Source organism: Salmo trutta, chromosome 22 (assembly GCF_901001165.1).
Source record: "Salmo trutta chromosome 22, fSalTru1.1, whole genome shotgun sequence".
Lineage (NCBI taxonomy): Eukaryota > Metazoa > Chordata > Actinopteri > Salmoniformes > Salmonidae > Salmo > Salmo trutta.
Window position 1 is genome coordinate 1,453,482 of NC_042978.1, and position 16,523 is coordinate 1,470,004.

Here is a 16,523-nt window from a genome sequence, read left to right on the forward strand (position 1 = left end):
ATGTATATTGACTAATTGATTTGAGAATGTTTTAATATGTTTCTAACTGTAGAAATGCATTAGGAGTAGTAACTAGTGTGTTATGGGTTAGATGGAATGATAGAGGAGTATCATTCCCAGAGACTGTATATTGTTACAGGAGATAGCTCATAGGAGAGGGAGGACCGCTAACTGTACACAATATGGGGATTTAATTGAACATTACACATACCCAGATCATGGTGAAAGGAGAAGAGATAGGGGTGGCATTTCAGACACTATGGTAAACGTTCAAGAAACCTGTGACTCAGAGTTTTGTTAGGTTGGATATTCTTCCCGACTAATTCATCTTTTTCCCAATTTCTAACAGCCGGAGAACACTTGACAGATGAATTCCAAATCAAATCAAAGTTTATTTGTCACACACCGAATACAAAAGGAGTAGGCTTTACAGTGAAATGCTTACTTACAGGCTCTAACCAATAGTGCAAAAAAGGTGTTAGGTGAACAATAGGTAAGTAAAGAAATAAAACAACAGTAAAAAAGACAGGCTATATACATTAGTGAGGCTACATACAGACACCAGTTAGTCAGGCTGATTGAGGTAGTATGTACATGTAGATATGGTTAAAGTGACTATGCATATATGATGAATAGAGAGTAGCAGTAGTGTAAAATTGAAGGAGTATAGAGGCATGGGCCATCTTAGTAGTAGCAGGGGTTACTTTAGTAGCATTGTTGGGATATCAGTTTATGAGGACATGCCACATGGCTTGATAACTGGGAGACCGATGGGAGTACAGGGGAGGCTGTTATTCAAATGTCTCAAATTAGTGATCGTGCCATAAGAGGAGAGTCTATATTGTCAGGAAATGACCCATGTGTTGCAGTGTGTATATCCTCAGGTGAAAGCAGAGATAACCAAGGGCACGGGCTGAATTCTGGAAATGGAGTGAACATCAAGATACATCAGGCGGGGGTGTTGGTACAGCATTGGTTTGGTCCACACACAGTAGTCCTTACAGCATCTGCAGCGGTAAAGATGTCTCTCCTTGGTGGGTGCATTGTTCTCACGTGAAGTGAGGTCCAGCTGCATAATGGGTGAGCTTGAAGACCATGACAGAGGAAACGGAGCGAAAGAGAGAGAGAGAGACTAGATTCCACTGTAAGATATGCAGATGGGTTGGGTCTGGGAGCTACTTTAAACATCATAGTTTGGGTTGGGTTAGCTCCTTTATTGGTTTATGCATCATATGAAAGAGGATAGATGTTGGGGTAATTGTACTCTAAACAACATGTTGAAGGCATTGATGTGAAAGCATATACAGTCCTGAGTTACCTTAACCTGTTAGGGCTAGGGGGCAGTATTTACACGGCCGGATAAAAAACGTACCCGATTTAATCTGGTTACTACTCCTGCCCAGTAACTAGAATATGCATATAATTATTGGCTTTGGATAGAAAACACCCTAAAGTTTCTAAAACTGTTTGAATGGTGTCTGTGAGTATAACAGAACTCATATGGCAGGCAGAAACCTGAGAAGATTTCATGCAGGAAGTGGCCTGTCTGACAAGGTGTTGTTCTTCTTGCCTCTGTTTATTGAAGACTGAGGATCTTTGCTATAACGTGACACTTCCTACGGCTCCCATAGGCTCTCAGAGCCCGGGAAAAAGCTGAACGATATCGAGGCAGCCTCTGGCTGAAACACATTATCGCCTTTGACAAGTGGCCGATCAGAGGACAAAGGGCTTAGGCGCGTGCCCGAGTCGACCCCATGCTTTATTTTCTTTCGTCTGTTTACCTAATTGCAGATTCCCGGTTGGAATATTATCGCTTTTTTACGAGAAAAATTGCATAAAAATTGATTTTAAACAGCGGTTGACATGCTTCGAAGTACGGTAATGAAATATTTAGAAATCTTTTGTCACGAAATGCGCCGTGCGCGTGACCCTTATTTACCATTTGGATAGTGTCTTGAACGCACAAACAAAACGCCGCTGTTGGAACATAACTATGGATTATTTGGGACCAAACCAACATTTGTTATTGAAGTAGAAGTCCTGAGAGTGCATTCTGACGAAGAACACCAAACAAAACGCCGCTGTTGGAACATAACTATGGATTATTTGGGACCAAACCAACATTTGTTATTGAAGTAGAAGTCCTGAGAGTGCATTCTGACGAAGAACACCAAAGGTAATCAAACTTTTCTAATAGTAAATCGGAGTTTGGTGAAGGCTAAACTTGCTGGGTGTCTAAATAGCTAGCCCTGTGATGCCGGGCTATCTACTTAGAATATTGCAAAATGTGCTTTCACCAAAAAGCTATTTTAAAATCGGACATATCGAGTGCATAGAGGAGTTCTGTATCTATAATTCTTAAAATAATTGTTATGCTTTTTGTGAACGTTTATCGTGAGTAATTTAGTAAATTGTTAGTAAATTCGCCGGAAGTTTGCAGGGGGTATGCTAGTTCTGAACGTCACATGCTAATGTAAAAAGCTGGTTTTTGATATAAATATGAACTTGATTGAACAAAACATGCATGTATTGTGTAACATAATGTCCTAGGGTTGTCATCTGATGAAGATCATCAAAGGTTAGTGCTGCATTTAGCTGTCTTCTGGGTTTATGTGACATTATATGCTAGCTTGAAAAATGGGTGTCTGATTATTTCTGGCTGGGTACTCTGCTGACATAATCTAATGTTTTGCTTTCGTTGTAAAGCCTTTTTGAAATCGGACAGTGTGGTTAGATTAACGAGAGTCTTGTCTTTAAAATGCTGTAAAATAGTCATATGTTTGAGAAATTGAAGTAATAGCATTTCTAAGGTATTTGAATAACGCGCCACAGGATTCCACTGGCTGTTACGTAGGTGGGACGATTTCATCCCGCCGGCCCTAGAGAGGTTAATAAGAGGATGTAGGATTGTTGCAATGGAGGAGATGGGGAACAAAGTGAAAATGACATGACTTGGGAACACCTCTTGGAACCTGGGGCCAAAAAGGGAAGACTGGGTGAAAGCATGAGGAGGCTTTTTAGGGATTTCATTTTGGTGAAATCCAGCAGAAAAGTATCCTGGAGGTATAGAGTCAGGTGAAGAGAGAGTGGGAATTGTCATCGTCTCAGTCTTTGGTTTTCATGCATATATAATAATGCATAGCTTATCACGTTGTTAATATTAATACTGTTATGTTTTGTGTGTGTTTTTGTTGCATTCCTAGTCTTGTGCTATCACTCTCTTAGGAACCAGAAGGAGAGAGTGGAGAAACAAAAGGCCGCTCCAACTGACATGGAACAAGACAGCAGATTCAGCTGAAATGTCATTTTGTTGTGTGATTAGAGATGGAAATAAGATTGTGTATGGTGTGATCATAGAACGGGCCATAAGTCTCTGAGTTTGTAAACCTCACGGTGGTGATGTTTTTTTTTAAATCATTGTCCGTTCATTTATAATCATGTTTTATTTTTTAGTTATTTATTCATTTTCGTTATCATTGTTTGTTCATGTATAAGTAATTTCTTGCTTAGCAAGAATGATGCAATGTTTAGCGATAAGGAGGAGACTCCACCCAAAGTGGGGTATGAATACCACCACGGGGGAAGCCATGTCTGTGTCTGAATTACAGCTGTATCGACCCTTTGGGGAGAATTAAACTTGGTTAAGCTTCTCTAGTGTCCGTGAGTTATTTACTGTGAAAATTAGAACCAAACAGTATAGTTGTTTTCTTCAAATATATATATATTTCTTTTACCAATGATATTTCTTGTTGGTTGTGGTTTTCAGAGGTCGTCATCAGAGAAATGCTCGCTACAAAACCGTAGATCCAGTCTTTAGATGGGAGTGTTTATGCATCTTTGCAGGACAACTAACCAAAGCCTCAGTAAATCTGTGTCCAAAGGAATTCCGTTAGAAGTTATCGGACTGTGTTTTCTCATTGCGTTGTCACATGTTGGAATTGCACATCTGCAAACCATTTTCAACAATATTCAGCAATTAACCTAACAAAAACTACTTCGGTCCCGTTTTCATCGCCTGGCTGATCTCATGAGTGACTGTCAACGTAGCTAGCTAGGTACCTAGTACTGTATCGGTGCCAGTAGCGCGCCCCCTATTTACACACTCGCAGTAGCGAGAGGATTTGGAATGAGGAGATGCATACATGCATGGTAGCCAATATGCTTGAGCTGTAAATTATCGCTTGAGTTCAACAAAATGGATTATAATGTTCATTATGACACAATTTCATGTGTACAACAGCTAAAGACTATACTGGAGCAATAGAGCATTTGTTCATGTTTTTGGATGCCCTGGAACTCCAGAATGAGGCTGAGGATGTCAATTGCTGGTGGGGTAAGTTTTTCAAAACCAAGGGAAATTCCCCCCCAAATTTCTGCACCCTTCTATAACATGCCATTTACATCAAAAACACAGATTAGGGTCCTAAATAGTGAAATTCTCCATTCACTCCAACATAATGTATCTAACAGTTTTGTGGTTGGATGGCTTGACCTCCTGCAGTCATTTTCATTGGACATTTCATTTCAACACTAAAGCAAGACGGCTGCGCTCATACATGAGAATTCTATTATTTTTGTCAACTTTGAAAGGCAGTTTGTGATTAATAATTTATTTTGACCTAACACTAGTAATGGCAATCCTTTTGTCCTATTATTCCTGCACAGAAATCAAGGACACTTCCTGCAGCTCTTCAAGATACAGAATGTCTTCCCTGAGGCAGTACAGCCAATCATCAGTGCTCTCTCTGCCAATGACCAGAAACCCCTACAACATGCCTACAATAAGTGCCTTCTGTAAAGAGGACAATGTGTCAGAATGTATCTCATACATCAATCGGGTAAGAGACGTCAAATGTTTTAATTCATAAAAGATGTCACAATGATGTCATTGCAACCAGTGTTGCCTGCTGGGTTCATGCTTGCTTTCATGTGTTAGATGCCAGTAGCTAACCGCTAAGCTGCATGTCTGATCCCATCCCTGATTTGCCTCTGCAGGAGGTATCCTCTCTGGGCTTTCCATTGCTTTGCACAGAGTCTAACAACGGTCCTGAACTGAATCTGGTGGCCGTGCTGAACAACGTGTACAACCTGCTCCAGCTGCACCGCCGGTGCCTGCAGGCAATGGAGGACATTGAAGTGGAGCAGGTTAAGTCCAACAGCAACATGGACTATCTGCAGCTCAGCAACACTAGACTGAAGGTTTGGCCTTGACTTACTCACTCGCTAACCCTCTTAGTTTATTATCCTTTATTTATTCTCTTAGTCACTGTCTATGCACATCAATTGCTGTTCAAACGTGATTTACCCTTACGCAAACATATAACACATTATAAAGTGTGGTCATGTAGTTTTATTATGAATTCTAGCTTTGTAATTAAAACCACTGTTTTTTATATATTTGTTTTCATATGAATCCTTATAGGATCAACTTGAACTCTCCAAGAGGGAAAACACTGGACTTCTTGAGAGAGAACGTCAGCTACAGCTGAAAGTGAAGAGCTTACATAACTGCCTGAAAAATGAAAAAGAAGAGGTACGCTTGGTTGATTTATATGGAAACTTGAGATAAGATTAGAATATCTAGTACCAGTCCAGTCTATTTATTCCTAAAAAGGATAATCATGTAATAGCCTACTTGTATTGTTTTCTTGCCAGGTACAGAAACTTCAGAGCATCATAGCAAGCCGTGCCACTCAGTACAATCATGACATGAAGAGGAAAGAAAGGGAGTTCGGCAAACTAAAGGAGCGCCTGAATCAGCTTCTGATCGACAAAAAGGATAAGAAACAAAGTAATCATTCAAGTTATGCTTCATCCTCTGATCGCCATTTTTTATTTAATACGTTAATATTTTCCTTTTCACCAAATGCTATGTATCGCACAGTTGATACTGTGATGGAAGTTGACCTATGTGTAATTTCTCTATTCTAGCGTTTGAAGTATTGAACTACGTGGGAAGATCAGATGGGAAGAGAAGCCTTTGGAAAACTGGGAAGACTGAGGCCAGGTAACTATGTATACTGAACCAAAATATAAACGCAATATGTAATAATTTCAAATCAGTCAATTTAAATAAATTCATTAGACCATAATCTAGGAATTTTACGTGACTGGGCACGGCACAGCCACGGGTGAGCCTGGGAGGGTATAGGCCCACCCACTTGGGAGCCAGGCCCATCCAATCAAAACAAGTTTTTTCCAACAAAAGGGCTTTATTACAGACAGAAATACACATCAGTTTCATCAGTTGTCCGGGTGACTGGTTTCAGACGATCCTGCAGGTGAAGAAGCCGGATGTGGAGGTCCTGGGTTGGCGTGGTTATACGTGGTCTGCGGTTGTGAGCAAGGTTGTACGTACTGCCTAGTTCTCTAAAACAATGTTGGAGGCGGCTTAGGGCAGAGAAATGAACATAAAAGTATCTGGCAACAACTCTGGGGACATTCCTGCAGTCAGCATGCCAATTGCACACTCACTCAAAACATGAGACATTTGTGGCATTGTGTTGTGTGACAAAATGGCACATTTTAGAGTGGCATTTTATTGCCCCCAGCATAAGGTGCACCTCTGTAATGATCATGCTGTTTACCCTGTTGGGGATAGGGGGCAGTATTTGCACGGCCGGATAAAAAACGTACCCGATTTAATCTGGTTACTACTCCTGCCCAGTAACTAGAATATGCATATAATTGTTTGATTTGGATAGAAAACACCCTAAAGTTTCTAAAACTGTTTGAATGGTGTCTGTGTGTATAACAGAACTCATTTGGCAGGCCAAAACCTGAGAAGATTCCAAACAGGAAGCGCTCTCTCTGACTATATCTTGGCCTTCTTGATCATTTCTAACCAAAACAGGGGATCTCTGGCATAACGTGACATTTTCTAACGCTCCCATAGGCTCTCAGAAGGCGCCAGAACGATGAATGGTGGCTTTGCAGGCCATGGCTGAAAAACATTAGCGCATTTGGATAATGGTCGATCAGAGGACAATGAGACTGGAGGCGCGTGCACGAGCCGACACCATGTTTACTTTCTCTCTCTTTGAACGAAAGCAACGACTCCCGGTCGGAATATTATCGCTTTTTTACGAGATAAATAGCATAAAAATTGATTTTAAACAGCGTTTGACATGCTTCGGTAATGGAATATTTTGAATTTTTTTGTCACGAAACACGTCGGGCGTCACCCTTCTTTACCCTTCGGATAGTGTCTTGAACGCACGAACAAAACGCCACTATTTGGATATAACTATGGATTATTTGGAACCAAACCAACATTTGTTATTGAAGTAGAAGTCCTGGGAGTGCATTCTGACGAAGAACAGCAAAGGTAATCAAACTTTTCTAATAGTAAATCGGAGTTTGGTGAGAACCATACTTGGTGGGTGTCAAAATAGCTAGCCGTGATGGCCGGGCTATCTACTTAGAATATTGCAAAATGTGCTTTCACCGAAAAGCTATTTTAAAATCGGACATAGCGAGTGCATAAAGGAGTTCTGTATCTATAATTCTTAAAATTATAGATACAGCTGTGGTTTGGGTTTATGTGACATATGCTAGCTTGAAAAATGGGTGTCTGATTATTTCTGGCTGGGTACTCTGCTGACATAATCTAATGTTTTGCTTTCGTTGTAAAGCCTTTTTGAAATCGGACAGTGTGGTTAGATTAACGAGAGTCTTGTCTTTAAAATGGTGTAAAATAGTAATATGTTTGAGAAATTGAAGTAATAGCATTTCTAAGGTATTTGAATATCGCGCCACGGGATTACACTGGCTGTTGAGTAAGCGTCCCACTGGCCCAGAGAGGTTAATTGGCTTCTTGATATGCCACACCTGTCAGGTGGATGGATTATTTTAGCAAAGGAGAAATGCTCACTAACAGGGAATGTAAACAAATTTGTGCAGAAAATATGAGAGAAATAAGATTTTTGTACATATGGAACATTTCTGTGATCTTTTATTTTAGCTCATGAAACATGGGACAAACACTTTACATGTTGTTTTTTTTGTCTCATACTGGCACTCATGACATTACTAATTACTTCCATCTACAGTGAGCTCCAAAAGTATTGGAACAGGGACAGTGTTTGTTGTTTTTGCTCTGTACTCCAGCGCTTTTGATTTGACAATGAGGTTAAAGTGCAGACTTTAAAGTCAGCTTTAATTTGAGGTTATTTTCTACCAAATTAGCACTTTTTGTACATTGTCCCCCCATTTTAGGGGACCAAAAGTATTGTAACATTCACTTATGTACTGATGTCTTGAGATGTTGCTTCAATATATCCAAAAATGTTCCTTCCTCATGATGCCATCTATTTTGTTAAATGCACCAGTCCCTCCTGCAGCAAATCAACCCCACAACATGGTGCTTCACGGTTGGGATGGTGTTCTTCGGCTTGCAAGCCTCCCCCTTTTTCCTCCAAACATAACAATGGTCATTATGACCAAACAGTTACATTTTTGTTTCATCAGACCAGAGACCAGACTTTTCTCAAAAAAGTACGATCTTTGTCCCCATGTGCCATTGCAAACCGTAGTCTGGCTTTTTTCTGACGGTTTTGGAGCAGTGGCTTCTTCCTTGTTGAGCGTCCTTTCAGGTTATCTCGATATAGGACTCGTTTTACTGTGGATGTAGATACTTTTGTACCTGTGTCCTCCAGCATCTTCACAAGGTCCTTTGCTGTTGTTTTGGGATGGATTTGCACTTTTTGCATAAAAGTACGTTCATGTCTAGGAGACAGAACGCGTCTCCTTCCTGAGCGGTATGATGGCTGTGTGGTCCCATGGTGTTTATACTTGCAGACTATTGTTTGGACAGATGAACATGGTACCTTCAGGTGTTTGGAATTTGCTCCCAAGGATGAACCAGACTTTTTGCTGAGGTCTTGGCTGATTTCTTTTGATTTTCCAATTATGTCAAGCAAAGAGGCACTGAGTTTGAAGGTAGGCCTTGAAATACATCCACAAGTACACCTCGAATTGACCCAAATGATGTAAATTAGCCTATCAGAAGCTTTTAAAGCCATGATGTAATTTTCTGGAATTGTCCAAGCTGTTTAAAGGCACAGTCAACTTAGTGTATGTAAACTTCTGACCCACTGAAATTGTGATACAGTGTATTATAAGTAAAGTAATCTGTTTGTAAACAATTGTTGGAAAAATTACTTGTGTCATGCACAAAGTAGATGTCCTAACCGACTTGCCAAAACTATTGTTTGTTAACTAGAAATTTAACTAGTTTTAATGACTCCAACCTAAGTGTATGTAAACTTCCGACTTCAACTGTATGTATGTATGTGTGTGTGTGTGTGTGTGTGTGTATATGTATGTATATATATATATATATATATATATATATATATATATATATATATATATATATATATATATATATATAACTAGGCAAGTCAGTTAAGAGCAAATTCTTATTTGCAATGACGGCCAAACCCAGACGACTCTGGGCCAATTGTGCGCCAACCTATGGGACTCCCAATCATGGCCGGTTGTGATACTGCTTGGATTTGAACCAGGGTGTCTGGTTGTGATGCCTCAAGCCCTGAGATGCAGTGCCTTAGACTCCTGCGCCATTCGGAAGCCCCCATCATCACATGCACTGAGAAAAGACTAAATACAGGTGAATTTCTTTATTTTTCAGACATGAGGGAGAGATGTATAAGACTCTACTGAACGACTACGACAGTCGCCACAAGCACCTATTGATGGAGAATGCAGAGTTAAAGAAAGTATTACAGCAGATGAAAAGGGATATGGTCACCATTTTGAGCCCCAGGAAACCTAGCCGAAGTGGCGAGAAACATGATGACAGTCTAGAACAGGTTTGTCTCGTAGTATTGTCTTGTCATGGGTACCCAATATGCTGTACCGGATGGTGTATTTGGTATCTACAGTCCCCTCCATATGTATGTGGACAGTGAGGATAACATTTTTAAATTGTCTCTAATCTAACATTTTTCATTTGGCTCTATACTCCCGCATTTTGGATTTGAAATCAAATGTTTCATTTGAGGCAGCAGTACAGAATGTCACCTATTTATTTGAGGGTATTTTCACACATCTGATTTACCATTTCGAAACGAAGCACTTTAGGTATCTAGTCCCCCTATGTGAAGTCATAAGATTTTGGGCAAATTCACTTATAGGGTATTAAAGTAGTCAAAAGTGTAGTATTTGGTCCCATTTTCCTTGCATGCAATGACGATATCAAGCTTATGACTCAACAAACTCGTTGGATACATTTACAGTTTGTTTTTGTTATGTTTTGCCCAATACCCACTTGGCAAAAATGGGTTGAATCAATGTTGTTTCCACATCATTTCAACCCCCAAAATATTTGTAACCAAAAACCCTGCCCCCACATGCCCATTGTAGGAGTGCTGTGTGTTCATGGCCGCCCAAGCAAGGCATTTGATTGGTTTGATGTGTTTTATTTGTGTTGCTTGTTAAGCTCTGCCAAAGCAAGGCATTTGTGTTGGGTATACAGTGCATTCGGAAAGTATTAAGACCCTTTGACTTTTTCCACATTTTGTTACATTACAGCCTTAGTTTTCCCCTCATCAATCTACACACAATATCCCATAATGACAAAGTAAAAAAACAAAAACATTTTTTAAATCTTTTTGCAAATTTATTAGAAATACAAAACTGAAATATCACATTTACATAAGTATTCAGACCCTTTAGTCAGTACTTTGTTGAAGCACCTTTTGCAGCAATTACAGCCTTGAGTCTTCTTGGGTATGACGCTATAAGCTTTTCACACCTATATTTGGGGAGTTTCTCCCATTCTTCTCTGCAGCTGCTCTCAAGCTTCGTCAGGTTGGATGGGAGCATCACTGCACAGCTATTTTCAGGTTTCTCCAGAGATGTTCAAGTCCGGACTCTGGCTGGGCCACTCAAGGACATTCAGAGACTTGTTCTGAACCCACTCCTGCATTGTCTTGGCTATGGGTTTAGGGTCGTTGTCCTGTTGGAAGGTGAACCTTCACCCCAGTCTGAGGTCCTGAGCTCTCTGGAGGAGGTTTTCATCAAGGTGCTCCGTTCATCTTTTCCTCAATCCTGACTAGTCTCCCAGTCCCTGCCTCTGAAAAACATCCCCACAGCATGATTCTGCCACCACCATGCTTCACCCGTAGGGATGGTATTGGCCAGGTAATGAGCGGTGCCTGGTTTCCTCTAGACTTAACGCTTGGCATTCAGGCCAAAGTGTTCAATCTTGGTTTCATCAGACCAGAGAATCTTGTTTCTCATGGTCTGAGAGTCCTTTAGGTGCCTTTTGGCAAACTCCAAGCAGGCTGTCATGTGCCTTTTACAGAGGAGTGGCTTCCGTCTGGCCACTACCGTAAAGGCCTGATTGGTAGAGTGCTGCAGAGATGGTTGGAAGGTTCTCCCATCTCCACAGAGGAACTCTGGCGCTCTGTCAGAGTGACCATCGGGTTCTTGGTCACCTCCCTGACCAAGGCCCTTCTCCCCCGATTGCTCGGGGTTGGATGGGTGGTCCATGCTAGGAAGTCTTGGTGGTTCCAAAATTCATCCATTTAAGAATGATGGAGGCCACTGTGTTCTTGGGGACCTTCAATGCTGCAGAAATTCTTTGGTACCCTTCTCCAGATCTGTGCCTCGACACAATCCTGTCTCGGAGCTCTACGGACAATTCCTTCGACCTCATGGCTTGGTTTTTTATCTGACATGCACTGTCATACTGTGGGACCTTATATAGACAGGTGTGTGCCTTTCCAAATCATGTCCAATCAATTGAATTTGCCACAGATGGACTACAATCAAATTGTAGAAACATTTCAAGGATGACCAATGGAAACAGGATAGGGTTGCACATTTTGGGGAATATTCAGGGGTGGAAACTTTCCGTGGGAATTAACAGGAATATATGGGAATTAACAGGAATATATGCAAATGTATATTAATACCATTTAAATGTAGATTGTTTTACATTGGATATGTTTACCATATCATATGGAGACAGAAACATAAACCTTTTACCGTATCATAAGTAGACATAATTGCATATGATTAAATCCTTCCAATAGAAAAATATTTTAATAAATTGTTACGAATTGAACTTTAATTAAATGAGTTGACTCTTCGCATGGGATGATTTCACCGAACAACAAAAGAAAGGGAATATTGAATGATCCCCAATGATCCATCATATCTCCCAAAAACGTTTTCAACATACATCTGTAAAATGATAGTCCAGAAACTAAAGCTTTGGTTGTCTTCCTCTCAGGCCTCCATGTCTTCTCCCTGAACCTCCTCAATGTCCACCTCTTGAACATCAGACTCTGAGGCCTCATCTTCACTGTCACTTTCCAACCTTGTTGAGGATGGCTTGTTGTCAGGCTCAAAAAGGCTCAAATTTGCCCAGATGGCCACCAATTTTTCAACCCTTGTATTGGTCAGCCTGTTGCGTACGTTCCCAAACAAGGACCAGTTGCGCTCTGAGGCGGCTGATGTTGGTGGGATTTGGAGGATGATTGAGGCAACAGGGAAAAGAGCCTCAGATCCACAAAGTCCCTTCCACCAGGTGGCTGATGAGATATGTTGGCACGACTGCCAAATTGCATAACCATCCCAAAGCCCTCGCCAGCCTGCCAAGAACCTTGGCCTCATCCAGGCCAAGGTGTCGAGACACGGTAGTGATGACACCATAGATGACACCATTAATCTCTGCATCAGACAGGATGCTCTTGCCAGCATACTTGGGGTCCAACATGTACGCTGCAGCGTGTATGGGCTTCAGGCAGAAGTCTTCACGCTTTTTGATGTATTTTAGAACTGCAGTTTCCTCTGCTTTTTTATTTTTTATTTTATTTAACTAGGCAAGTCAGATAAGAACAAATTCTTATTTTCAATGACGGCCTAGGAACAGTGGGTTAACTGCCTTGTTAACCACTAGGCTACCCTGCTGCCCCAACAGTGAGCAACAGTGAAGTGGGCAGGGCAGTACAGTACACATTTCTTCTCTTACATCTGCAAGCAGAGTCAGAACATCAGACAGGATGGCATTGTCTCCCTCAATCTGTGCAATGGCTACTGCTCTAGGTTTCAGGAGTTTCAGGCTGCTTACCACTCTCTCCCAAAATACATCATCCAGGAGGATCCTCTTTGTGGGGCTGTCCATATTGGCAGACTGTGATATGGCCATTTCTTGGAGAGACTCCTTCCCCTACAGGAGACTGTCAAACTGCTGCTATGACTTGATGACCCATCACATACCTAACCATTTCCTTGACTCTCTTGTCGAGTGTATCGACTGTTTTCAGTGCCATGATGTCCTTGAGGAGCAGATTCAATGCATGAGCAGCACAGCCAATGGGTGTGATGTGAGGGTAGGACTCCTCCACTTTAGACCAATCAGCCTTCATGTTCGCCGCATTGTCTGTCACCAGTGCAAATACCTTCTGTGGTCTGCAATGTAGAGACCGGTGTGTCTGTTGTCCCTTGTGTCTGTGCTCTTGTAGAATACTGGTTGAGGGGTGGAGAGGTAGTTAATTATTCCTTGCACACGAACAGTTTACCACCCATCAGATATGATTGCAATACAGTCTGCTTTCTCTATGATTTGCTTGACCTTCACTTGAAATCTGTTGAACTCTGCATCCAGCACGAGTAGATAAAGCATGTCTTGTTGGAGTGGTGTGTGCTGGGCGAAGAACATTCAGAAATCTCTTCCAATACACATTGCCTGTGAGCATCAGAGGTGAACAGCTCAAGCAAGACATTCATCAGCATTTCTCTGAATACGTTCCTCCATAGAGTCAAAAAAGCTTCTGGTTCCAGGAGGACCATGAGCTGTTGCTATCGATAAGATGTCTGATTCATAATTTTCACCTCTGACAAAAGTCCCTCTAATTCTATTCTAGGTTGCTTGTTGTGAGCGCTGAGGGAACTTTATGCACTTTGGCCAGATGATTCTGCATCTTTGTTGCATTCTTCACATATGATTTGGCACAGTTTTTGCAAATGTATACAGCTTTTCCTTCTACATTAGCTGCAATGAAATGTCTCCACACATCAGATAGTGCCCGTGGCATATTCCTGTAAACATTTGAAGAACATTTGTTAAATAATAATAATAATAATAATACAATTCCATGTACAGATAAATAGTTAAGCAATTAGATTAAACAACTCCTTTGAAAGATAAATGTTTTAAAATGAAACATGTATGGAAACAGGTGAATTAACACTCCTCAGTTAGTAGGCTCAAGCAAGCTAAAACCCACATGCTAGCAAAAACTAACTAGCAGAAATTGTTAACAAGTTAGAAATGATTTAAACACACTTTGCTGTAGGCTTCTATTTGCCAGTTAACAAAAAATTATGTATGTCATATAAAATATATTCACCCCACCCAGTATTGTAATTAGCTGTACATGTGATGGAAGAGTACACTGCACATGTGATGGAAGAATGCACTGTGCATGGAGAGGGTTGCAATTCCATTGAAATGGGGATAGTTTAACCAAAATATGCCACAAGACCTAGAATTGCCTTGTTTATCCCACAAAAAAAGGTTCACTGTTATAAGCTAACCTTTTGATGAATTTAAGCAAAGTTCCCCAAATTCCGGGGCTTAACTTTCCACGGAAATTCTCCGGAAAAATTCTGGAAATTTACCGGAAAGTTTCTGACCCTTTGCAACCCTAGATGCAACTGAGCTCAATTTTGAGTATCATGGCAAAGGGTCTGAATACTTCTGTAAATGATGAGAAAAACTATTTATTCAATTTTACAATCATGCTGTAACATAACAACATGTGGAAAAAGTCAAGGGGTCTGAATACTTTCCGAATGCCCTGTCTGTGGTTTATGTCAATCTATTGATCCATCAGAACTAGTCTTCCTTTGACTGAGGTCAAATGAATAAGCGCTGTGTTGCCTCTATTTGTAATGCTGGGAATACAAAAATATTGCTTAGTTCACAATTGAAATTACTCCGGCATAGTTTTAAAACCATCTGCACACAAAAATAGCACACTATATGAAGGTGACTGGTTAATTAAATAAATTAACCAATTAATGGTCTATGCCTGTTGTCACGACATCTCTCTGCAACAGGCCAGCTCAGAGGAGGATGAGGTATGTGACTCAAGTAGAGAGAGCCTGGAGCTGTCCTGTGAGCATGCAAGGGAACAGCTCACCAATAGCATTCGCCAGCAGTGGAGGAGACTAAAGAGCCATGTGGAGAGACTGGACAGCCAAGGTATTCTTTGTCACGTACTACTCGCATCATCTCTAAACGGCAGCCACTTGTGAGGTTTTGTTAGCCTCGTTTGCTTACCACTGGAGAAAGAGGTCACTCAGGATGCTCAGTTTTATTGTTTGTGGTATTATAGTTTTGTTATAAATAACATGGACGACTACCGGGCTTTGAGTTGATTAAAGGTCCACTTAAAGCTCAACTGAACAGTGATACAAATCGCTTGTTATAAGTATGTCAGTTGATGGGTGGTCACTTTACTCTGTTATCAGCCAAATCAAATGAAAAGAGTCAAATAAAAGTGGTAGCCACTGTCTGTGAAACATGAACCAACAGACACCTCTACTGGTTCTTTGAGGAGATGCTGTTTTTTATTTCTATATTTTTCAAACCCAGACCTTCATTTTTTTAAATCCATTAGTTAAACCTATTATTACCGTAATCATAAACAATAAACCATCTCAGAATCACTGGTAATGTGACATGATTCCTGTCCAGCGTCCTTGGTGGGGGAAAGAGCCAACATGAATGCCATCCCCAAAGAGGTCCATGAAGAGGAGATGGACAGGCTGAAACTGGAGATCCAGCACTATAAAGACTTCATCCACACGCAGCAGCAGCTCCTGCAGGTATACACCTAACTCTCTTCTCTGTGATGCTGCTTGAGTTCAATACTTATTCAGACTTGTTTGTTTTGAATTAATCTGGCTATTACACCTACGGTGTCTTATCTACCTTTTTCTAGCAGACCTGTAAATCGGTCTACCTATTACGTCAATAGATTGACCTATCAGCATAGACATTAAAGTAAATGGAAAATACTTATTAACAACTCGAGATCTTGGGACTATAAGGTTCTATTTTACATTTTTGTCAAAAATGAGTTCACATATAATTGATCTTTTAGATGTGTTCATATGTCTGTGCAGTTAGATTTTAGAAATTGTGCATTTTAAGTGGAAATAATTGACAAACTAGAAAGTTCTATCTGCATAAACCCATTTGAACTTAGAGCTATGAGGTTCTGTCTGCAATCCAATCACAAGCCTGAACAAATACAAACGGACCAATCAGAACACGTCTTTGCTATCTCCTTCTATTATGTTATTGTCTAGTCAGTAATAATGGCACGCAAGCAAAAAAAAACACTTGCCAGAAATCTTAAAGTAAATGATGTTGTTCAGTGATGACAGCAATTCGTCTGATCATAAATGTTTCATGTATTTGATGTGTTCTGACTATCATTTACGTATTTAAAGAGTTACAGTTTTCTTAACTGAACATG

General features: G+C 40.6%; 1 protein-coding gene across 3 annotated transcripts in view; it reads left to right on the forward strand.

Annotated features, from left to right (window-relative positions):
• Positions 1 to 16,523, forward strand: part of LOC115157927 (afadin- and alpha-actinin-binding protein) — a 42,027-nt gene that overhangs the window by 22,182 nt on the left and 3,322 nt on the right. For all 3 annotated transcript variants that reach the window (XM_029706274.1, XM_029706276.1, XM_029706275.1), the window contains exons 3-10: positions 4,666 to 4,838; positions 4,996 to 5,199; positions 5,423 to 5,533; positions 5,656 to 5,791; positions 5,932 to 6,007; positions 9,653 to 9,833; positions 15,097 to 15,241; positions 15,737 to 15,867. In XM_029706274.1, the coding sequence (XP_029562134.1) occupies positions 4,666 to 4,838; positions 4,996 to 5,199; positions 5,423 to 5,533; positions 5,656 to 5,791; positions 5,932 to 6,007; positions 9,653 to 9,833; positions 15,097 to 15,241; positions 15,737 to 15,867 (1,157 nt within the window). The remainder of the gene's footprint in view (positions 1 to 4,665; positions 4,839 to 4,995; positions 5,200 to 5,422; positions 5,534 to 5,655; positions 5,792 to 5,931; positions 6,008 to 9,652; positions 9,834 to 15,096; positions 15,242 to 15,736; positions 15,868 to 16,523) is intronic.